At 44.8% G+C, this 23,798-nt stretch overlaps 1 protein-coding gene across 1 annotated transcript; it reads right to left on the bottom strand.

The window, feature by feature from the left end:
- Window positions 1-3,274: 3,274 nt before the first annotated feature.
- On the bottom strand, window positions 3,275-4,537 carry id1 (inhibitor of DNA binding 1, HLH protein). Its single transcript, XM_012858341.3, has 2 exons — window positions 4,078-4,537; window positions 3,275-3,857 (listed from the first exon to the last, which is right to left on the bottom strand). Exons 1-2 carry the CDS (start codon window positions 4,423-4,425, stop codon window positions 3,822-3,824), a joined length of 384 nt encoding a protein of 127 aa, XP_012713795.2. The 5' UTR covers window positions 4,426-4,537; the 3' UTR covers window positions 3,275-3,821.
- Between the last annotated feature and the right edge of the window lie 19,261 nt (window positions 4,538-23,798).

Below are 23,798 nucleotides of genomic sequence, written 5' to 3'. Positions count from 1 at the left end.
AGCAAGAAATCAAGGTAGTCAAAACAACAATAAATGACATATTACTAAATGAAATTATTAAAGGGAACATATTCCTGAAACAAAATTACTCTGAAGCAGATCCAAGGGCAGTTAACTGTTAGCTAAACATATATGTAAACAGCAAACACTTAATAGTACACGTAAAATTAGAAAGCCCCACACAAGTGAATTACCAGATGGAGAAAGAGGGAATTTTGTTTTTTTGGAGATGCTACGTTTGAGGCACTGTATACACAACCTGAATTCACACTCGCTGAATTTGCCAACAATTGGTAACCCACAAAACAAGACACTGTGACAGCTGACATTACAATAGAGGAGGTGAAAGATGCAATAAATACATTAAAGAATAATAAATCGCCAGGGAGTGATGGATACCCGGCAGAGCAGTACAGGGTGTTCAAAGAAGAGTTGACGCCATGACTCACAGCTTCTTTCATTTGGACGCTCACTAATAATAAAATACCCCTATTCCCGAGCATTCATTCGTTCATGACATGATCTTATTCGGTGGTTCCCAAACCTTGTAGCCTCACAGCCCCACAATAACAGGGGAGGATATATGTTGAGTATACCAGTATTACTAGAAAGTTATCATTTACTAACAGTAAAAATTGGTTAGAGCCTTTCTAAAAAATAAATAGAAAAGTGAATGTTTTTAGAATATATTGTCATTTAAAGTCAACACTTAAATACCAAAAATTAACAAGATGGTTAAATCAAATTAATAACTTGTAAATGCTTAAAATTCTAAATTATTTATTTTATATTTCTGCAGAGGGCCTCCTGACCCCACTGATCCATTCCACTTATCCCAGGCTTTTCTTTTTTTTTTCTGCTGCAGTTGTAATAGAGGGACGCCCTATTTCTGCCACTCTTGAGCATTTTAGTCTGTTACTGCAGCAAATATTTAGCACTAACTGTGCGGAACATATAAGGAACAAAAATGGCACCAAAAGAGAATAAGCTCTGGTAGTTTGGAACCGATTTTTCTATCCCAAATGATTCTCAGTAAATGCAGAAAAGCTGCAGGTCTGCCCAGTTTTAATTTTCTGCAAATGTCACCATGTTACCAGCAGAGGGCGCTGTTGTCTTCTCGCGGCTTTCCCTGACACGCTCTCTGTGACGCGCCGATGGCTGCAATACCTTATAATGGCGCTAGAGGGAGCTACAATACAATATGGAAGCCGGGCGAGGTGACATGAGGATTCATTCACGTTTGTGTATTTTGAGATCAAGGCAGAAATAAAATAAAGATTTTCATCCGCATCAGAGCCCCGATTGGACATAAGAGATAAGAGAACGAAAATAGGGGTGTTCTGACACAGACCAGCGCAGTGCTCCATGTAATTTTACTTTTTGGCTTAACCATATTATAAATTATCATTAATATCTGCTGTATATTGTGGATGTTTGGTTAATATTTGCTGAATAGGGAACACGGGGTAGTGTTGAAGCATCGAGATGAAAGTCATTAAGAGCTTGGATGTGTTAAATCACAGCACGTAGACGTAGAGCTCCTGGAATAAAAAAAAAAGAGAGAAGTTACTGTTTTCTCCATGTGTATATTAATAGGTAACTTATGGCGTAGGAGCGTACTGTGGGAATCTCTACCCGAGAGCAACTCCTTCCCTCTCCCTTCTCTCTCTCTCTCTCTTCTCTGTGTCTTTGGCGTGATTCCCAGCCCATCTGCGGCCTGGCCCGCGGATTACTGTTTGTTAATGTTTCAATCAGCTGTGTGTTGAGGAATGTGGAGCTATTTAACCTGAACTTCCCCAGGTGTGCCGAGGCGCCGCTCAGTCTGGGCCCCGCCGCCCTCCCCTGCCCTTGGCACAAAGCTATCACACAAACACAATCACACACTGGCCGCGCCGGGGCTGCAGCTGTGCGCATCGCACCGCAGGGAAATGGGAAAAACATTGCACCAGGGAGACTGAATAAATCTTAGAGCGAATCGCCTCGCCAAAGCTCCTTTTTTTTTTTTTTTTTTTTTTTAAACCACAGAGAGAGAGAGAGAGAGAAAGAGAGGCCGAAAAGGAGCTGCAGATTTACGCGATAACACATTGGAAAGGCACATTCAAATGATGTTATGACGTGAAACAAGCCCCACTTTTCGATTGTTTTCTCCTCTTTTCCTCATAAGCCTTTTTTTCGGTCATTTGTCTCCTGTAGAATATTGAAATAAAGTCGTTTCTGCTTTTAAAGTTGAACTAAACCTGCCTGTGTTCATCAAGGCCTCCGCTTCCTCTTGTAATGTGAGACTTTAATGGCCCACAGAGAAGCAAATGAGCAATTTAACTGCATGGATATGAGCCATTATGTTTACCGCCAGCTGCGGTTGGATGTCACCTGCGAAGCCGGCCTAAGGGAAGGGAGATCCAAGCCCATTCTTCGGATGAATGACGAGTATCTGAGGTGTTGAAGGTCTGATTTTGGACCCTCACACGTGTTGGGTTCTCTGCAGTACTCACTTTGTAAGCCAAATAAAAGGAAATTTCTTTTTAAAAATCTTTTGAAAAGTCAAAATACCTCCCAAAAAGTTGCACTCCTTTCAGAATGTGCTTACTGATGTGCTGAAGGTGTATTTGAAGAGCAAGACATTTGGTTAGAACCTACCAAGGACGAGGCTACTTTTAAACAGAAATTTCCCCAGGTAGGAATTTAAACTTTACTTGGGATTTTAAAAACCTGATAAATGGGTAGACTGTAGCGTCACAGAATATTTGCCGCTTGTGCTGGAGTGCACCATGTGCAGGCAATAAATGACCAATTAGACTGGCCTCTCACTCTTAAGGCTGCATTGAAATTGCTGTGCAGACACAGCTAGCACACTGGCTGAGTATATAAGGGATTTTTTACTGCTACTGAATTAAATCATGCGAGGCGAATGTGATGGTCAAGCAAAACGGCTCGTTAGCCCACTAACAAACCGGCATCATATGCAAAACACAAACTGCCACGCTTTCACAATTTAAAGGGAGACAGTGTGGCTGTGGTAACCAAAAATGGGGGGCCCCAAAGTTTAATGCTGCCCACCACCACATTAGATCTTTAGCCGCCTTTGGCTGCCTGAATGTTAACAGGGCCTGGTAGAAGTGAGGGCTTTTTAAGTGTCATGTTTTCACTCCCCAGTTAAAAAAAAAAAAAAAAAAAAAAAAAAATGTATAGCAGAGACTGGTCAGTATTTGTCTTGGCAGATAAACTCATTTAAAGCTCACCACAACCACCCACCAGAAACAGACAAACACCATGATTCTTGTTCCAACAAAAATAGTGTTCTTGTTTTAATAAAAACGCAAATAAAGTACATTGTAAGAAAACAATATCTTCACATACTGTGGCATTGTAATATACAATACAGTTTGTCACTCAGGAATCTGAGAAATTTATCTTTCTTCTTTTACAAAATGTTTGAATTCTTTATAGGATTTACACAAAATACAAAAGAGCATGACAGAAACAAGCTTTAGAAAACTCTACAAGCAACAGACTGAAGCTGGTTGCTCTGAACTTTTTTCCTTGGTCCCCCTGACTAACCCAGTCTCCAGATCTGGACACCACCACCGCTCTCAGAGCCCTCGGATGAATCGAGAGCCGTGAGCGAAGAGTCCACCGCAGCCGGATGGTGTCCAGTCGGATTTTCTAGCATTTGATTTTTGGGAGTTTTGAACATCCCTACACAGTTCAAAGGCGCTAGATTTCGATGTGGTCCAGAAGTCACACCGGGCTCGCCTTGTTGGTTGTCCGCGGGCGCACGCTTTTTGGGGGGGTCGATGATGGGGAAGATGCACCATCAGCTCTTAGCGGCACATTATCCTTTCTTCTGAGCAGCCGTTCTGCAGAAGGAGAGAGAGAAAAAGAGCAGCCGGTCAGTACATGTTGGTCACACGTGACAGACACAGAGCCGTTTCAGACATGAACAGAATGCGCTTTTACGCACGGGTTTTGGCAGCTTTACGCACGCCTGCTGTCATGCACCCGAACGCTTTACACCCGTGAACTCGGGCTTGCTGGACGCTTCGATCTAATCTGCAACACGTGCGAGGAGACATTTACCTCCACAGCGATGCTGGCGAGCTCCGCGTTCAGCGTGGTCAGCGGCGTGCGGGGCACGGAGTGCTGCTGGCGGCTCTTCTCCGGCTCGTCCAGCTCGACCTGCAGGTCCCAGATGTAGTCGATGACGTGCTGCAGGATCTCCACCTTGCTCGCCTTCTTGTTGGTGGGCAGCGTGGGCACCAGCTCCTTCAGCTTGCTGTAGCAGCTGTTCATGTCCTGCAGGAAGACGCTCATCTGCTCGTCCAGCAGCGGGATCTTGCACTTGGAGATGGCCAGGCTCTGCTCGGACAGGCCAATCTCGCCACCGACCTTGCTCTTCAGGGCGCAGGTAGATCCAACAACCTTCATGGTGTCTGTAGCTTCCAGAGATGGAGAGGTTTTTTTAAAAAAGACGCGCTGGGTTTCTCTCTTCTCCCAGATCTTGACTAGTCTGTGTTGACAGTTCGCAACGTCCACATGGGGAAGCCTCCTCGTTTTTATAGCAGCTGCCGCTCGGAGGGGGCGTGTCCGAGATGTCCCGTTTGAAGGAAGGCAGCCAATGACAGGCGGTCCGAAGCCGCGCTGTCAGCCAATGTCTGCGCTCGGCTGGTTATCGGAATTTACAATCTGTTTGAGGGATGGCGTTACAAATGGAAACAAATGTGTGTCTTTTATGGGTAATATGTGGGAATCCAGCTGTCCACGGCTTGGGGACTCTGCAGGTGTGGATTGCCCGGGGACAGTCAATGGGTGGTGAAGGCTGGGCCCTTGCGCTGTGAGAATGTGTGTGGGATGGGACGGAGTGAATAGGGTGAATGGTTAATGGCAATTAGGCCACCGCGGTGCCCCAGATTTGCCTTTGACGATTGTTGATGGCGCTGCAGATGTGCCAGACAATGGTACAGTAGATTTCAGGGAATTAATCACACGGTCTGGAGAGAACGGTCATCTTTTTTTTCCAGCAGGAGGGGGTCAGTGATTGTAGAGCCGGCCCAAGGCAGAAGAGAAAGGAGCAGATGGGGATCATGACATCTGAACACATGATATGGTCTATATATTTATACATTATAAATAAAAATATACTATTAATAACGAAAATACATTCACTGTTATCTGTTATCAACATGCTCCAAACATACATAACTAGACAACACATGAAAATTGATCGGGAACAGTTCTTTTTGATCTGCTTGCCTGTTCAATGTTTGGCCCAAATCACACGTTAGAAGTCTCCTTGATCTGTTTCTAAAAGCAATATTCTGATTTCAAGGTGAAATAAACATTTTGACTAGCTCACTTTGTTCAAGTTTGTATCCATCTATACAATATTTTATTTAATATTGCTAGTTTCACATTGCAGTCTAATCTGCACAGAGCTAATTATTCAGTCTATCCTTACAATATATATATATATATATATATATATATATATATATATATATATATATATATATATATATATATATATATATATATATATATATATATATATTCCCGAGCAGTCAGACTTCTTTGTAGTATTTTAAAGTGAAAGTGGATGATTATGTAAGTGTGCTGGTGAAAGGCCACTACTTTTATTGACATATGATGCGGAAATGTTACTGAGCCACAGAGGAACCCGCTTGGAGCTCATGTGCCAGTAGAATTGGTCAGGCAGGACCTGATGAAGATACTTTTTAAATCATTCCTATTCATCTGGCATCAAAGCCATGTTTCTTGCTGTAATTGTCAATTTCACACTGCAGCCTGTAAAGCCTTTAGAAAAGACTTCCCACACCATTCACTAAACAGGTTTGCCATCGTGAAAATAACATTTTCACGATGGCAGCTGTGTCTGAACTGTCATTTAATCATGCTTATTTCATTGAATTCTCTGACCTCCTTTTCAAGGAAGATCTGGCCCAGATAACAGCAACAGATTTTCACCGTGTCCTTCTATCAGACAACAGAGGTGCAAATTAATTTATTTTAACAAAAAAAAAGAACCCATAGAAACACTTGAGCTAGATGCTGGATTTTATTTACAAAGGCTTGGTAGAGATGTTACAACCAATCTTTCTAAACACAGAAATAAATAAATGCCCCTCTATCCTGTGGCCAAATGGGAAAGTGTAGGGTTAAAAAATATTAAACATTTCTTATTACTAGGATTTGTATATTATTTCTTGCTATTTAATATGTAGACGTGTTGATGTAGGCTACCTGCTGGGATTGAAAATAAAAATATATTTTCTGATTTAGTTAATTAAAGGAAGTTATTGCAGGCTGTCTAATAAATTATAAAGCTAGTTGTTTTAAATCTAAAATGTGAAAACATTAAAACTGGAAGTTGCCCCCCCCCCCTCCCCCTGATCCCATCGTGCCCTGAGCCCTGCGCAGCGCCGGGCCGGCTCTGGCTGGTCGTGTTTCCTCACTCCGGGACTTTATTGGATTGACCCGATCATTAAGGACTTAGGAGCGTTACGATCTGTTCGACGGATCTGGAAAATTCATCCCAACGTCACGCTCTCTGGGCGAAATCTGTGGTTATGAAACTCAAAGCTCTCTTTATGCTCAGAAAAAAAAGCACAGAGTCTCCCTCTCTCTTTCTCTCTTTCCTGCGTTTGGGCTGAAGGAAAGCCAGTGTGAGCAGCAGCTTCACGGATTCCTTCACATGTTTCTGCAGTGTGTGCTCAGCCTTGTGTGCACACGAAACTCGGATCACATCGCTCTGTTCCGAGCCTTCCTCCTCCTCCCTCCCTCCTCCTCCTCCTCCTCCCAGATTGTCCAAACAAGCCAGAGCAGACTGGCAGGCGCCAGCGCGCTGACGTCACCCATTCATCCGAGCCTTGACGCCTGTCAGCCTGGCGCCGCTCGGGCGGTCTCCATGGAGATTTCAAACAAGAGGGCTCGCGCTCTGCAACTCCTCCATTCACCTGCGTGGAGGAGCAGCAGCTCTCTCTCTCTCTCTCTCTCTCTCTCTCTCTCTCTCTCTCTCTCTCTCTCTCTCTCTCTCTCTCTCTCTCTCTCTCTCTCTCTCTCTCTCTCTCTCTCTCTCTCCCTCTCTCTCGTCCATTTATCACCTTAAAGCAGCGGGATGAGATTACCGCCCAGCGCACCTGCGGAGCAAAGCGCTGTCAGCCGGTTAACAGCGGGGTAACAAAGGAGGAAGGCTCCTCATTATGCCGTTTTTACCAGGGAACAACTGGAGCATTCCTGCAGACAGCCCCACTTTCACTGCTTTAAGTCCTTGTGGTTGCTATAAAAGGCTCAGAGCAAGCGTTTTATTTCATCTGCAGGAATTTTCAACTTTTATTTGCGCGGAACGTTAAAAGATCAACACAACGCTCTGCATAAGGGAATGAGAGAGAATAAACATAGCCTATAACACCGCAAAGAAAATAAATAGACATGCCCCTTTTAGGTTTATCTACAAAATCTATGTGCAGAAATGTTTTTAAACGACATAAAAATATGTTTTAAGTTTCATTCACATCTCATTAGCACGACCAAAATGATTTGCAAACATTTCTGATTGTTCCTAAATAAATATTCTAAAAATGTTTCTAAATGGAAGCAACGTTGCTGTTTTAAAATATCACCCATAAAGTAAAGCCATGCACACTGAAAACCGCTGGGTTAAACTGAGCCCTATTTTGGTTATTTTGGTAACCTGGCCCCGACTCAAACACGGATCACTCCAGCCCTGCATTCATTGAACCCAATATGGTTGAGTACTTATGGATTTAATCCGGTCAAAGAGGTTGATGTCTACCTGCGAGGTCATCAAAGACTGGGTTGAAAAACATAAACCGTAACATTATTCCTAAATATAGGTTATCTGGGGTAAAATCTAGGATTTTTGTCGACCCTTTTTCTTTGGCTGCACAGGGAGACGATTTTAACTCCAAAAAGAAATGCTCTGGACTTAAATATCTAGACAAACAGCACTGCCATGTCAGCCAAAATGAATTTCATTTAATTTTCTTAAACTAAACACAAGAAAAGATAACAAATAAAAAAAACATTTCTAATGCTATAGAATATAGCCTGTATCTTTAGACCAACTCTTTGCTTAAAGTGTGAACTTTGAACAATGCTAGCACTAGCTTGCTGTGCTAGCTACTTAGCAGCTGGCCGGCTAAGCCTTTAAGCACACAAACAAACCGGTTCTCTTGTGCCATCTAAAGTCATTAACAAAACCCACTGACATTAACATTATTAAACTATATCACTTTACCATTTTAAAATTTCTTCTTTTACCCTGTGGGAGTGTCATCATCATTGTTTTACAGTTCAAAATGGCAGCCTGGGAAGAAAGATCAGGCTCCATCTGGTCTCTTCTCTAACCCAACAAGCTCTGTCACAGCGTTTGACCCAATATTTGGTTAAAAATACCCAACTCCTGCCCTGGCAGCCTTAACCCAGCAATTTCCTTTAGGACATAACACATTAGGTTTTAGAGCATGTCAGAATGTATACACTGTATGTGTAACCATGTCCTTTGGTAGAAGGTGTTGGCGGTATGTCGCTATGCTTCAGTATTTTCCCCATTTTCTTCTGAGCTATGTCATGTTTTCATAAAGTAAGTCGCGCTACATTATATGAGAATATAGTCTAGTTTCGCAAATTTATTCAACTAGTCTCAGTGACGTTGATGCCGGAAATGTTACTGAAATAAGGACAGAATAAATCTCTTGATATTTTCCAACACATGCAACTTAACATTTTTTTAATTGTTTGAAAAAGAACGTGTAAAACTCTGTTTTAGCAACTTTTGGACGCAATGCTGTTTTATGCAGAATTTTAAATGCAATTTGGTGAGCATAAGCATGGCAGTCCCTGCTTATATCTTCACAGTTGTTGCAGAATGCCACAGGTAAATGAACAAAGTTAACAACCGCTAGCTGTTTCTTTGAGTTCTCCCAGTAGCCTTTATAAACTTTAAAAAAAAAAAAAAAAAACTTTTTTTCCCTGTGTGTGTGTGTCTCTTTCTGCCTCTTTTTTGCCCTCTGTCCCAGGTCGCAGCTGACAGGGCGGAGGGAAGGGCTGGGTGGGCAGAACAATGGGAGTGCGGTGCAGGGATTGTGGGAGAGAATCTAGGCTGGAGCCACAGTGTCTGGAGCACCCCTCCACTCCCCTCATCCAGCTTTTGTTCAGCTGCAAAAGCTATCAGCACTTCCTACTGACACCAACAATAACTCCACACAGCTGGGCCCTTTTTAGCCTGTTTACAGCACATCAAGGCAAAGGGAGAGAGAGAGAGAGAGAGAGGAGACAGAGTGGAGAGGCAGAGGAGGGGAAAGAAAAGTGAAACATATTAGCTCCTGATTTTAACTGACAGAATGTCAGTGCCCCTCTCCCAGCTCCCCCATCACAGACACTGGATTCATTTCCCCATAGACTCCTCATATATGAGCTGATTATCGCTTCGTGCTCCGCCGCTGTGACCGGCTACTGTTTGTGCAAGCGCTGTTGCAACATTGCACATCCATCAAAAAAAAAAAAAACAAAAAAAACAGAAAGGCAACACTTGTATTCTAGTTGCAACACAATGTGTGTCTTGGTTATATTTAAAACTCTTTCCCGGTAGCATTTCTCTGGAGAAATTGTTTTTACACGGCGGCGTGGAAACGTTGTTAGCCGATACGCCCTCCTCTTTATTGTTGCAGCGAGTAAAGATCTACAAAAGCAAACTACAGGAAGCCACGTTGGTGCAGGAATTCACTCATAGGAAATAGGACATTCCAGCAATGCTTTGACACTTTTGCTGCTGTTTTTATTGCTGTGAGAACAATGTGTGGTGGCCGTACAGCTTCCTGAAACATGAAAGTGAGCAAAGGCGTTGAATAAATCCTTTTCTTCGATGGATTAAACTTTTTGAGATATGCTCCTGCAAAAGAATTTGATTGTGAGGGGAAAAGTTTTCAACAATTTTCACTAAAACCCGCTCCTGCACATAGGTCATCTCCCCGCAGCTGTGGGATTAGTTTCCAGTTCCCAGTCAGGCTCTTCCTGTTTGCTCGATAATGATCACACCTGTGTGCAGGTGTGTGTGGAGAGGCTCGTATGGGGTGGGGAGGGGTGGACGGGGTGTCAGATACAACACGCAGCAGTGTCACGTCTGAACGATGACTGACTGGTGACATTTGAGATGCATCAGCAGAACGCACAAGTGCAGGAAGTTTATGGATGTTTGTAAAGCTGCCGTGGGTTTCCTGGTGTGTATCTGTGTGTTTTCCCCCCCATTTGTGCTGGGATGCCTGGCCTGGCCATGGTAGCTCCATGGCCAGCCTGGAGCCCTGTAATGTCTGAGGACCGGCGGTTAGCACTCACTTCCTGTGGGAGCCCTAGTTTAGGGATGTGTCATCGGCGGGGCAGACCGACTGGAGCCTCGGTGCCGCCTGTTGGGGTGTTTTCCCTGTGTTCAGACAGCCAGACTTGGCGGGTAGATGCATGCCCTTTTCCTGAGAGCCAGGCGTAGGTTACAGGGCAGCTATCTACCATCTGATAGCTGGTGCTCGCCGGAAATTCACAGAGATCCTTGAAGCCCCACAGGTGTCCTCTGCTATGCGTCCTTGGCCAGCTTGTGCTCTCTGTATCTCTGTGGACCAAAACCTCGCCCCTCCTTTACACCCTGTGGCCATCGCCCTCCGCCTGGTTCCCACACACACTATCAAAGCCCTTTAATGGCTTCTAATTAGCTCCCCATCTGCTGGTGACAGCGCACTGGTGGCATGCTAAAGCACCCATTGAGAGCATGGGCATTGTGCTCTGGAATACTTTCCACTCCAGTGGCAATTGCCTGGAGAGAGAACTTTAGTTGGGGGGGTGAGTGTGCGTGTTTATGTGCATGTGTGTGCTGGTTGGAGGTGGGCAAAAAGGGTGGGGGGCAAAAGGGGAAGACTCGTAGTTTTCTCGCTGTTTCAGGGGAATTGGGGGGAGGACGAGGGTGGACGGAGACACAATGGAAGACAGTGTTACGGCTTGTTAGAAATCTAATAACGCCAGAGCCCTGTTTCCGTTCAGTGGTCATCACCCCCTGCACAACTAGCGACTATTTAACAATCCCACCTCACCCCCCTCTACCGAGCTGTTTAAACATAGCAACAGTTCGCCATCGACGTCACACCCTGGTCCGGCACAGGAGTCAACGCGGGCTTCGCAGTGATGCTGACACTGGAGACAAAACCTGCAGAGGTGCGCCACTGTTCCAAGGAAACAAGGGGCAGTACCTCCCTTCCTGGACCGAACAATCGGTGGACCTCTATAGAAACTGTAAATGAAGCCTAATGAGCCTTCTTCGTTAGCCCGACCTGTCTGCCAGTGAATGCTGCTTGTTTGTCACATGCTATGAGGCCCTCTCCTTTGTAGGGCTTCCAGCAGGGCCTGGTTCTGCTGGTAGCAGAAGGGGAGGCCAGCTGTTCCCAGCTGGTAGCCAGAGGATGCCTATGGGGGACAGGGCTGATTGCTGTTGGCCAGCTGCCCCCCTGCTGTAAGAGGAAGATGTGGAACAAATAAATAGGCTCTTCTGTTCTCGCTCAATTTCTAATTTACTCTTCCAACATGATTGTTAGACTAGATGGGGATAATTAAGGATGAATATATTGTGTTTTCTTTTACTCATGTGTAGGATAGGTTAACAGATTTTAGGTATTTTCAAAATCCAAAGAACACAGGATAAATGTAACCAACAGTGTTCTCAGATAACATTCGATTTCTTTACAGTTATGTTTTCCAGATGACACCAAACTAAAAAAAACAAAAAAACATCCATCGTGTTTTGCTTGAAACTCCATGGCAACTGAACGTCCTGCTTTAAAATGACAAGTAAGGCCCAGTTTTTAGCCACATATTTGTGAGTATCCCTGCGTGTTGTGAGACAAATGGCTTGTCACCTGACCTCTCTCCGTCCCATCACACACACACACACACACACATTCACACATCCCCACAGCTGCACAGAGGCGTCCAGTCAGCACGGCCAGGGGGACATGGGAGCCAAAGTCCAAAGATGGAGCGTGGACAGTGGCAGCTGGTGAGCTGACAAAGCCCCATTCAGAGGGCCCAGGCCCCGGGACAAAGGCCCGGCCAGGCTGAGCCCTCTCCTCCACTCTTCCACCAAAAGATTAATACTTCAGATGGGCTTCCCAGTGGCAGGCAGGGCTAAAAAGGAGAGCCCTCCTGTTTGTCACCGGGCATTGTGCAAGTCGCCTGAGAACCAACCTCTTGGATGGGCTTGACAAATGAGAGCCGCCATTGACAGTGAACAGATTGGGGCTGCCACTTTTGTTTTGATTGTGGTGCCGGTATAATCAAGTTATTTGAGCCTCGGGGAGTTTTTGTTTCTTTCTCCTGATGCTCTTGACGCCTGAGTTCCACCTCAACGGCCCATTGCTGGCCCAGCTGTGGTCGGAACGTCCTCCAGTTTCTCCCTCCCTCCTGTTTGTTGTTGCTGTTTGTCAAAGCTGTGGAGGAAGTGAATTTACTTGGGTGTGGGAATCTTTTCATGCTTCCCACATAAGGTAGCGCAGGTGCAACAGGTGTAGGTGTGTGTGTGTGTGTGTGTGTGTTCTTGTCACAGGAGAAGTTTATTGTAATGTTTTTCAATGCTTAAGTTTCTCATACACCTGACCCGAATTGTTTGCAAAGGGAAGCCGCTCAGCCAGGGGACTACAGTAACCAGAAACCCTTTCAGGTAAAGGTGCATGCAGCTAACTCGTGCCTCCCACCCAGTCCATTCTCTGAAACCCTGTCAGCGCAGCGCAGGTGTTTAGCCCCCAGCAAGGCTGCATTTCAGGTTAAACTGTAGGAACGCTGCCCCGCCTTCACACTGGGAACTGGAAGTGACTGCGAAGCACACGCCATCACACCTGTGCACCTGTGGGTGTGCGTTTGGCTACTGTTGATCCCCTCCTGCGACTTTGCAACAGGAAATATCCAGCCAGAGAAGCTTTGCAGAGAAGAAAGCTGACATTCAGCTGGCGTTTTATATGCAAATGGCATTTTTCTGCGCCTCATAGCCAAATCTAACTAACCCTAAACCCTTTTCATCTTCCCACCTCAGTGACAGAAATATTGTTCTCTGGTACTGCAGGTTCAGGCCATCTGTCCCGTCGTTCCCCGTGTTGTTTGCTGAGCATCAAGCAGCCATTCTCACGGTAAAGGAATGTGTCCTTCCTGTAAACATGCTATACATGAACCTCTCCTGCAAGCTCCATAGGCTTTATCCCCTAACCTTGTTCCCACCCAACAGTACATCGGCTTCTCATGCAGACCCCCTCTGCCCACCCCACCTCCAGCTTTGGTCTGATGTCCCCCCCCTATACTGCCAGTCTCCCTGTCCCCTTTGGCTGCCCAGTGAAGATTCTCCTCTGGTTCCCACGTATGGTAGACAAACACACAGTTAAGACAAGTGTCCTGCTTTTTTTTTTTTTTTTAAAGAGGGCTCCCTTCCAAGAGTCTGCTTGTGTGAATCTTTGATGCAGCAGAAGGTGCCCTACTTTTAAACCTCATTCTTCTCGCTTCTTAGATTGTTTTTGGGGAGTTAAACAAAGGGCAAAAGAGCCAGTGCGTGGGTCAGCGGGGGTGTGTTCGTCTGTGCATCTAGGTTGGACACGTTGTGTGTATGTGTGAGCGTGCACGTGAGGGGTGGGCTTTCAGATTATAAAGAGGAAGTGAATGGGAAGTACACACTCAGTGACAAAGTAAGAGGGAGACATTCCTTTGGTGTCCCCCCCTCCCTGCTCTCTCTTTCTCCCCTCTCCCTCCACAGTGGCAGGGCCCTGGGAAAATCAAACAGGTGGTTTGTGCCTGGCAGGAAAGCTGGCCGGGCCCAGGGTGGGCAGGCCTACAGGCTGCTGGGGGCTATCAAAAGCTCTTAGCCCCAGCTTTAGGCCAGCGCCATGAATGGCCCCGGGCTTCATTATCATGTGAATTCTGGGAACTGCCCTGGGGCCCCAGTAACACCAGTGAGCTGCCCATATGGTGTTCGCTTGGCAACTAAGGAGACCCGGCTCCCTACTCAGACCCCCACCCTTTCCTTGTAGCACTCTGTCCATTCCAGCACTCCTGATATCAAGGCAACGAAGGAGTCCTTAGCATCACTCCTCCCTTGGGGGAGGAAAAAGGGGGAGACTGGACCACACAAAGCAGCGCACTGACCAGTCCTCAGGCACACAGGGTGACATGGCTGCCTCGCAGGGCGACACGATTCTCTGCGACCAACTCTAGGCGTACCTAGCTATTGAATTACCATTAGAGATTTTAAAATCTACATACATTTTAAAGCCCTAATTTTAACGGATAGAGATTTCACCACCCTTTTCCAGTTTCTTGATAATGCTCCAAATCAGCAGCCCACATGTCATCACAGGTAGCTTTTTTTCTGAGTGAAAAGGAATTTAGCTCTGAATCACCGTCGTTGTTGCTCAACCACTTTCGAAACTTGTGAAATTCATGCATGAATGAATAAAATTCATGCGTGTATGTTTTTGTGTTGTGGTTCTTGTAATGAAAATAACAATAATTAAAGCCATTGTTAAAAGACGGTCATTAGAAGTCATCTGTCTACCACTAGCCACGTAGAAGACACATCTAGGAGGTTTTCTGATCTGATGAGACCTACATAAAAAGTTTTGCCCTACAGGCAAAACCCATTTGGCTTGTAGCAAACTAACATTTCACTGGAACACCTAATCTTCAGTGTGAGATATGGCTTTGGCAGCATCATCATGTAGTGGTGGCCTAGTGGTTAGAGCTGAGCGCTTGCGCTCTAAGAAGGTTGCGAGTACCCGGTTTGATCCCCACAGTCTGCACTCTGGGTCCCTGAGCAAGACCCTCAACCCCAGATTGCTCCCTGGGTGCTGCACATGGCAGCCCACTGCTCCCCAAAGGGATGGGTTAAAATGCAGAAGTGAATTTCTCCATTGTGAGATCAATGATGTTCAATTATTATTGTTATTATTATTATGTCACTTCAGCAGAGATAGAGAAGCTGGTCAGAGTTGACAGGAAGATAGATGGAGCTAAATACAGGTTGACTCTGGAAGGAAACCTGTTAGAGGCTACAAACGACTTGAGACCTGGACAGTGGTTCACTTTTCAACACAACAACAGTTCTTCACATATAACCAGAGCTATGATGCAATCGTCTAGATCAGGTGTGTCCAAAGGGTTGCTGGTTCAATCCCTGGTCCAACCGTCTCCGTTGTTGTGTCCTTGGGCAAGACACTTCACCCACATTGCCTGCTGGCGGTGGTCAGAGGGCCCGGTGACGGCGTTATATGGCAGCCTCACCTCTGTCAGTCTGACCAGGACAGCTGTGGCTACCAACATAGCTCACCACCGTCAGGGTGTGAATGTGTGTGTGAATGAGTGAAAGACTGACTGTAGTGTAAAGCACTTGGGGGTCGTCCGACTTGACAAAGTGCTATACAATTACAAGTCATTTACCATTAATCAACTAAAGTATTAATTGACTATAATCAACATTTGCAATTAATGATGTCATGCTGTGAGTTATTGAAATATCTTATATGTTCATTCACCTTTTTGCCAGAATTTGGCTTCACTCATCCTTGTAAAAAGGAGTTGACACTGATTTTCTTGTAGGTGTATAATTTGTGCCAACCTCACTTATATTTAAGTGAGGTTGGCACAACTTAAAATTTCTATTTTAAGTTGAAGTAAAAGTGGCTTTATTTAAGTGAAGAAATATGCCGTAGCCCTAACTGTGTCGGGGGTTTTCTGGGTCACCTACGTTATTAAAAAGCTACCGCTGGCATAAAATCGAAGAGCAGCTTATAGAAAGTGTTCAGAACTGAGAGCGTCCCCTCGTGTGATAAGAGCAATGTGGGGGCTGAGAATATTGAGATAAATCACTGATGGCAGCGGAAAACGGTGTTGTGCCATAAAGTGATGGTCTGCCAAAACGCTTGAAAACATATTAAGTCAGAAATTATACGACATTTAATCAGGGTCTGATCAGCCTCCCCGACAGAGATTTCTGTTGAGTATTTGCGCTGCAGCATACAGGTTCCTCCAGAAAAGGACACGCCTTTTCTGACACGTCCTTATGAAGATCTCAGCTTAGAGGTAGGAAAAACTCAGGGTTAGCCCAAACAACTGTGCTCGGTAGCAGGGTTGTTTCACAGAGTAACTTGTTGTCATACTTTGACTCAGGGTAAAGGCTTCTGAGCTTTCTGAAACGGAAAAGCCAGGGTATGCAGGAATTTACCCCAAAAATTACTCTGAATATCCACTAACCCAGCTTTCTGAAACTGGGCCCAGATGTTAAAAACAATGTCAACAGTCCATGTTTGATTTAATATTTCTGATCAACATTACTTACGAATGACTTAGGCCCCTCCTGGGCTGGTGTGAACAGATATAAAGCTGGCTTTCTTTTGTAGTTTTCTTTGAAATTCTTCCAACTTTAGGTTTCTAGGGTAAAGTGTTGTGGTGAAACTGACTGGCATTTTTGTGCGTCACAAGATCCGAGCATAACTCTCACTCTACTGCCAAATGCTGCCTGTCTCTACGGATTTCTTTTCTACACAAAAGAAAAAGTGCAACCTTAGTTTTGGTTCAATTGACGGTTCAACAAAAGCCAATCTCCAGAAGACGACCTGATTACCACTAGTGTTCGATTCTATTAATAGCTCGTGCAGATGTGGGTTGTTGCTTTAAGAAATCTCTCACATTTGTAGATGCTGGTCAAGCCTGGCCCGCAGTGGCAGCCAGAATGCGAACCATCAAGTTTCCTCGCGTTGCCTTTTAAAACCGCAACAATGAGCCCCAAAGCATTCCTGGGAGCAGTGTTTCTGAAACCCTAAACAGGATCCACGTCAGATGAAGAACCCTGTGAGTCATGTGGCCTTTTTTTTTCCTGACTGAGGATGAGGACACTTCTACAGAGGAGATGTCACTTAACAACTGAGCAGGAATGCTGCTCCGGCTGCTGCAGCCAGCCACCTGCGCCGGAGTGCTAGCAACGGCAGGAGGAAGTGTGTGTGAGCGACGTGTGTTAAATACGCCACATGATCTCATGCTGGTGAGGAGACTGTGGATGGCTCCGGCATTGTTCATTGTGATCACTGATGTGTGCGTTATCTGTGTGTGTGTGTGTGTGTGTGTGCGTGTGTGTGTGTGTGTGTGTGTGTGTGGATGCTGCACATGTGGGCAATTCTAGTGTGCTTACTTCATCGCTTGCACCTGTGATAAGGAAGGTGAGGTATGAAAAACAGAGGACAGGGCAGGGAGGGAGGAATATGCATATATGTGTGTGTGTGTGTGTGTGTGTGTGTGTGTGTGTGTGTCAGCGAGAGAGAACTGAAAGTGTGATCTGACTTCTGAGGAACTCTGAGTGATTCATGCTGTTACACATGGAGCGATTCACTCCCTCTGCAGCTGTGCTGGCCACATGCGCAATATGATTTCACAACATCTTCCTCCGTCCTTGGAAATTCCTCTTTTTTTTTTTTTTTTTTTTTCATGCAGACCTCTCACCCCCTTTGCCTCCGTGTCAGCGTGCTGCTGCAGTTCTCCTGACAGAGAGGCAGGTGCATGACTTAGTCACTCCCCCCGTTCGCTGAATGGCTCGGGATTTTCACCGAGGAAGACTTTACCAAAGAGCCCCCCGTGAGAGTCAGGTGTTTGTCACGCAGTTGGCGCCGCGGCGCTGCGGGGGGATGGCATTACTGATATCCCCTTTGCGAACCGCTGCACTGTGACGCGTCACCCGCCAGCTGGGAGCTGAACAGAAATCTCTTTCAGTCTGCGTAACTCAAGTGACTCTGCATTTCTCGGTATCAGCTCCTGATTCCTGCTAAGACCAAGTTTTCTTTCTAGGATTCGATTTGGTCCTTTTCCAGCTGAGACCCAGGAGAGGCCTCTGGGATCCCACCCAGAGTGATGTGTGTACCGAGCCCCCCCCCCTCTGACCGACTGCGCGGTCCTGCAGGAGAAACACAGCAGATCCAGAGTTCAGACTTCTGTTTTTGACTTTATGGGGCCCTAAGTGGACTTTGCTTCCCGTTTACTTTGAACTGTTAACGTGCAGATTGGAAAAATAGGTGGTGAACACATCAACATTCTTCTCACAAAATACATTTCTAATCTATCTATCGACATGAAATCCAAACCGGATTCGGCAGCAGCCCAAGTAGTCCGCGGATACAAAGAAATCAGAGCAAATTATTCTAAAATAAGCTTACTGATAAAAAAGACAGGACATAAAATCTGAACACATTAAGAAAAGAGAGCAAGAAAGCCAAGAAACCAGCAAAAATTATTTAGCAAGCCTTCAACATCAGCTGGCTCAACATTAACTGTTGGCCTGTAAAAAATGAATGCGCACTGCTGAAGATTTGGGCAGTGGCATGCAGACCTTCTCCACACTGATGTGAAAAAGGTTCGTCAGTCGGCTCTCACTGACGTGACGGTGCTTAAAGACAAAAAACTGGAAAGAGAGAAATCACAGAGCAAACTGGATACCGCTGACCACGCTGCTGGAAACCGATCAAAAAGCCAGACCAAACACCTTGATTCCTTCTCCTGGAGAACCCAGCCAGAAGAAGGCCAAAGCTAAATCATGCTGTCTCGAGACATATGGGTACTGGCAGTATACATATGAGGAAAGAAAGGATGAATGGAGCGTTTTACTGGGAGGTGAATATCACTGTCAATTTCCAAGCAAGATATGACCGTTAGGTTAATTGGTCTACTAAAACTGCTTCTAGGTGAAGGTGTGCAGTGCGTGGTTGTCTGTCCTGTGGGCCTCTGTGTTGCCCCGTGATGGACTGTTGACCTGTCCAAGGTGTCCCCCGCCTCCTGCCCAACGATCCCTGGAGATAGACACCAGCCTCACGGACAACACTGCAAGGACAAGCGGGCATACACAATGGCAGGATGGATGTGTTATAAGGTTATTCCGTATGTCATGATATTATCTTCCCTTACTTTCATCTGTGTACAAAATTGCTTGGATTGTTTAGTATGACTTAACCCACTCTGTATGTACATATCAAGTGGTGAAGAATAATCTTCGTGCGATGACAGCAGGTACATTTAACCGTCAGATTTTATTAGTTCCCCTTGGAAAATACAACAAAAACGAACCCGAAATTCGCAGGCCCGTATTGAACAATGTGGTGCCCCTGGGCACTATACCTCAAAGCCCCCCCTTACCTGTGCTCAAAAACATCAGACATAATCAAGTTGATTTCTGTAATGTAATTTACTAGTTAATAACTTACACAACTACATGTAGGCATATGAGCAGTGAGCAATATTCAAATATCTCATTTTAAAATGTTGAAATCAAAAAAATCTTAATTTATTTATCATTTATTAGTATTGTGACATCATTGTTCACAAAACGAATAATGCATGGTCTTTCAACAATTTCAAGTAAATAATACAACAATTTATGAAAAATATATTTTTAAAGCATGTGTCATGTGGTGCCCCTGGGCACTGGCCCACTGGCCCTTATGGATAATCCGGCCCTGGAAATTCGTGATTAGGAAAGTCAGAGGCAAGCCCAAATGCAGTATTCAGCATGGCTGCAAGTTATAGAAAAGTGAAGTGAACTTGCAGCCATAAACAATTCATCAGCATTTATTCCCATTAAACCAGTAGCGCTCTTACCACCTACTATCAAAGCAAAGCGCCTTGTTATCATGCCGTATTGCTGTGTGTAGCTAACGCCACAACAAAGAGCAAATTCCTCTGGTTTTTTAGGAACTGCCACAAGAACTCAGGTCTGACATATTCCTGGATCCGTTTCCAATTTCGGAGACTAATCATCTCCGCGTGAGATGTTAAATCCTCCTGTTGGTCTTCTGCTAGCCTGGAGGCCCTAAACAGCAGCTTAGATTGCGTACGCCCTAAACCAGCCCTGCGACCATGTGGGGCTCTCACAGCAGCTGGAAAACTTATGGTACCAAGTTCATTTATCCAGGTAACATGACTGTTACGCACAGGTTAGGCTCCGCTCGTCTAAGACTTGCTCAACTCCCTGAAGCTTTGAAGACCTTCCACAGCTGTGCACTTCAGGGTTGGGCCTCGTATAGTGTGAGTAAACAGGATAAACCAGTGAGCCATAATCTGAACTAGATTTCATTGCTTTATTTAATCAAGGGGTTGATAAAACGACGGCATGTCTGTCTATTACATTACAATCAATGCAGGTTTTGTTTTATGTTTGAATCCTTTTTGAAGAAACAAAATACACCAACGCAGCGTCCAATCTGAGAACGTTCAAACGCGTGCTGTGGATAAAAACGGTTGCACTGATTTGCAAAACAAACCTTGACACCGACTTTATCGAGCTGATCTGATACTGGGAACAAACACACCCGTAGAGGCGCTCGTCCCTCGTTGGGATTAAAGAACGTCAAGTTTGTGAAATCGCATCACAGCTAAGCAGGAGATAGTATGTGAGCACACCTCCCGACAGAGATTTATTTTCAGTACATGCCGTATTAATTTGAAGCTTTTAATGATGCGTTTGAACCGTTCTGATCTTTGCCAGGACTGATGACGCACCGCACTGGTTTTTAAAAACAAGAATTAGGTGCGTATTTTGTAAGAAATGCTAAGGGTCATTGATTGCTTTCCTGGCAAATGCTATGTTTTATTTTAGCATTTCTACAAAGTTTCTGTAACGCTGAGGCCGGGGGGGCTTTGAGGAAGCCGTTCCACAGGCTTACTGTTGGGATTTCGTGACCGACCTAAATGTGTTTGGAAATGCCTGCCCTGCGGGAACACCCGGCTGGGTCCAAGTTTAAAACATCTTCCTGTTGATGTCAAGGGAGGTTGGATAATTTAGAGGCTCTCTGTCTTTAGTATCCTCTTCCACCTTGTGTTTTGCACACTGTTCCGGCACTGAAACAGACCCCCAGCATGACGCTGCCCCCACCATGCTCGACAGGCGGTGCACATTCAGTCTTTCCACACATCATTTTGACTCCGTCTTTGTCTCCTCTGAACATGCTCCTTTCTTCACTAACCATTTTGGGTCTTCCTGTTGACGACTCTTGTTATTTCTTTTAACAGCGCTTTTTTCTTGGTCCATCACCTTCTCAGGTGTTCTGGCACCTTTTAGTTAGTGTCAGCCTTGAGGGCTAACCATTGATAACCACTGAAAGTCTTAATCAGTATCTTTCCATCTGAGGGTGACTGTTTGGGTCTGGTGGTTGATCTCCTGTCTGCCGAGGGACACTTCGGCAAATGTTAGCTGTAGTGCATGTACAATTTTGACCCTGTAACATAAGTTCAAGCTTGAGCACCTATTTTTTAAAAGTCATTAAAGTTGTGTTTGTCTCATTGCTTGTAAAACGAACTTTTCAAATGAGTCCCTGAAAGCTGAAAATTAGTATAGCGTTCATTCGTGGTCATCAGAATGCATGAGTGAACAGACTTATGTGACAGAGAAGGACATTTTTTTCTAAATTGTGAAGAAGACTGTTAGGAAAATATCAAATTCCGACAAATAAAAAAAATTCCATTTTCTGCACATGATCACTTGTGATTTAATGGCATCTTTTAAAGAACATTTAATCTGCTGGAGAGGCTGCAATCAGCATTGGTTGGTTGGGGAAACAGCTTAAACACTTGATCGTGACAAGTTTGTTGATGAAAGACAGATTGTTTGGTAAGGAAGGTGAACACTCACAGATTTATACGTGCCAGAATATCTGCAGGTTTAAATCTGTTTCTGAAATGTGCGTAAAAAGAACGGGCAAATATCCAGCTGGAATTATGCCAGATGCTTGTTGACTGCAACAAAAAGAATGACGTGATTTCTTTGCAACATGGTCATGGACATTTATCTCGATATTTGTGACTGTATATGTTTGAACCTGGATATAATCTTGGGGCTGTTGATTGGAGGCCACCTTCATGAATTGTGGACCTAATTATTGTTTTTGAAAAATGTTGTTGGAGTTGTAGTTGTATGAAATTGTCAACATGACAAAATATTGAGATCAATTCAAAACCTGTGGTTAAGCTTTCCAGTGACCAGGTAGCATCAGAGAACAAACAGGTTTTACCTAAACTTTAAATTGTGCTGCTTGAGGTTTTTTTTTTAACAAACTGCAATTTTGTTGTTGTCATGACAGATGTTTTCTTGCGTTTCTATTTTTCTTCCCTCCTGGTTTCACTCCCAGGCCTCATCGTCGTCTGTGCTGATCGCAGTAAAAACAAATTATAAGGTCTTATAATCAGCGTTATTGTCATTGCAACGACGTTCATCCTCTGCCACTGTGCAGGATGCAACCAAGTTGTTATTGAAGGTTATTTTATTCAAGGTCTAATTATTGTTGGCACTTGAAATATGTTTTGTTGTCTCAATGTTTTATGCTGGTAAACTTCAGTGTATTTCACTGGTTTGCTGAAGTGGAAGGAAAACTCACACGTGATTTTCACTTTTTCTTTCACAGATAGAAACCTGAAACCTCTTTACTCTGCAACATCAGTGGACATCATGGAGACAAACGAACCAGGAATAAGTGGTTTCAAGCCTGGTTAGGTTAAAAGCAAATATCCCACAGTTTCAACATCTCCCAAAGCACAGTTCAGTCCATGATCCTACATTGTTATGGCACAACTGCAAACCTGCCCGACAAGGATGTCCAGCTAGACTGACAGGCGGGGTAATTAGAGCATTATTCACTGAAGACGTGCAGAGTAAGTCTGGACGGAGCTGGAGATCTGCTGAAATCTGCGCGGACTCAGCAAATATGGCCTCTGTGGAAGAAAGGAAGAACGTCATTGCTCGCCACAAGCCATATGGAGCAGGCGGCAAACCAGTGGAGGAAGGTGCGCTGACCAGATTAGATCAGCAATACACAGTTTGGCTCACATGCAAAACATTGTGCGATGAGAAGCTAAGTCACACGTCACCCTGAACGCACCACCCTGTCACTGAAACACGGTGATGGCAGACACTTGCTGTGGGTCTGCTTTTCTTCAGCGGGGGGACGGATAAGTGGGTCCGAGTTGATGGGGACAGGGTTGCAGCCCTGGAAAAAAAAAAAAAAAAACTGTTAGAACCTGCAGAGTTGAAACAGGAAACATGGAAATTCACCCTCCATGTATAATTTTTTCCCCCACACCACTTTACTAATTTTGTACAATGTCTCTAAAAAAATCCAAAATACATAAAGTTTTAATGGGCATGAATTCTTTTAGAGTATTTCTAAGAGAATAACAGGCCAAACTCTGGACATTAGTGCTGTTTTGACAGGGATTCAAGAGAAACTGAAAGTGCGTGAAGTAATTTAGTTGCTGCTCATCATTGCCTGGCAGTGGCTTGCCGGGACACGACAACAGCCGGGTATCTTAATACCTCGATGTTGGCGACAACTGCTGACAGGTGGGAGCAAACGTCTGCTCCTGTAAATTTCCACACTCGCTTTACAGAAAAACCTCACTTTCTGTTAAACGTTTGTGTACATTTACAAAACTGTTTGGCTCGTTTCTTGTATGCGCCGCACTAAATATCGACAATCCGTTGCTTTCAAGCACTGAAATAAGAGTTGCTCCTATAAAGCTGAAGGTTTCCATCTTTAAGCAGCTCTTCCCCGCCTCTGAAAATCTGCGATGAATTAACCATTATGATTTAGAGATATTTAATATCTATAAAGAGCCAGTTCTTCAGTTCCTAATCTGCCCCTCCCGCCCGCCCTTACACTCATGAACATCTCTTATCCCCCTCGGCGCCAAAAGAGCCAGCGGTGGAAAGAGAAAGAAAG

Source organism: Fundulus heteroclitus, chromosome 20, assembly GCF_011125445.2.
Source record: "Fundulus heteroclitus isolate FHET01 chromosome 20, MU-UCD_Fhet_4.1, whole genome shotgun sequence".
Classification (NCBI taxonomy): Eukaryota; Metazoa; Chordata; class Actinopteri; order Cyprinodontiformes; family Fundulidae; genus Fundulus; species Fundulus heteroclitus.
This window is presented reverse-complemented; position numbering and strand designations above follow the sequence as displayed.

Bases quoted from the DNA above. Each gene is read 5' to 3' on its own strand.
- id1 (XM_012858341.3), bottom strand. From the start codon at position 4,425: ATGAAGGTTGTTGGATCTACCTGCGCCCTGAAGAGCAAGGTCGGTGGC. The intron at 3,858-4,077 runs GTAAATGTCTCC...CTCCTTCTGCAG, and splicing joins TCGCCAGCATCGCTGTGGAG to AACGGCTGCTCAGAAGAAAG.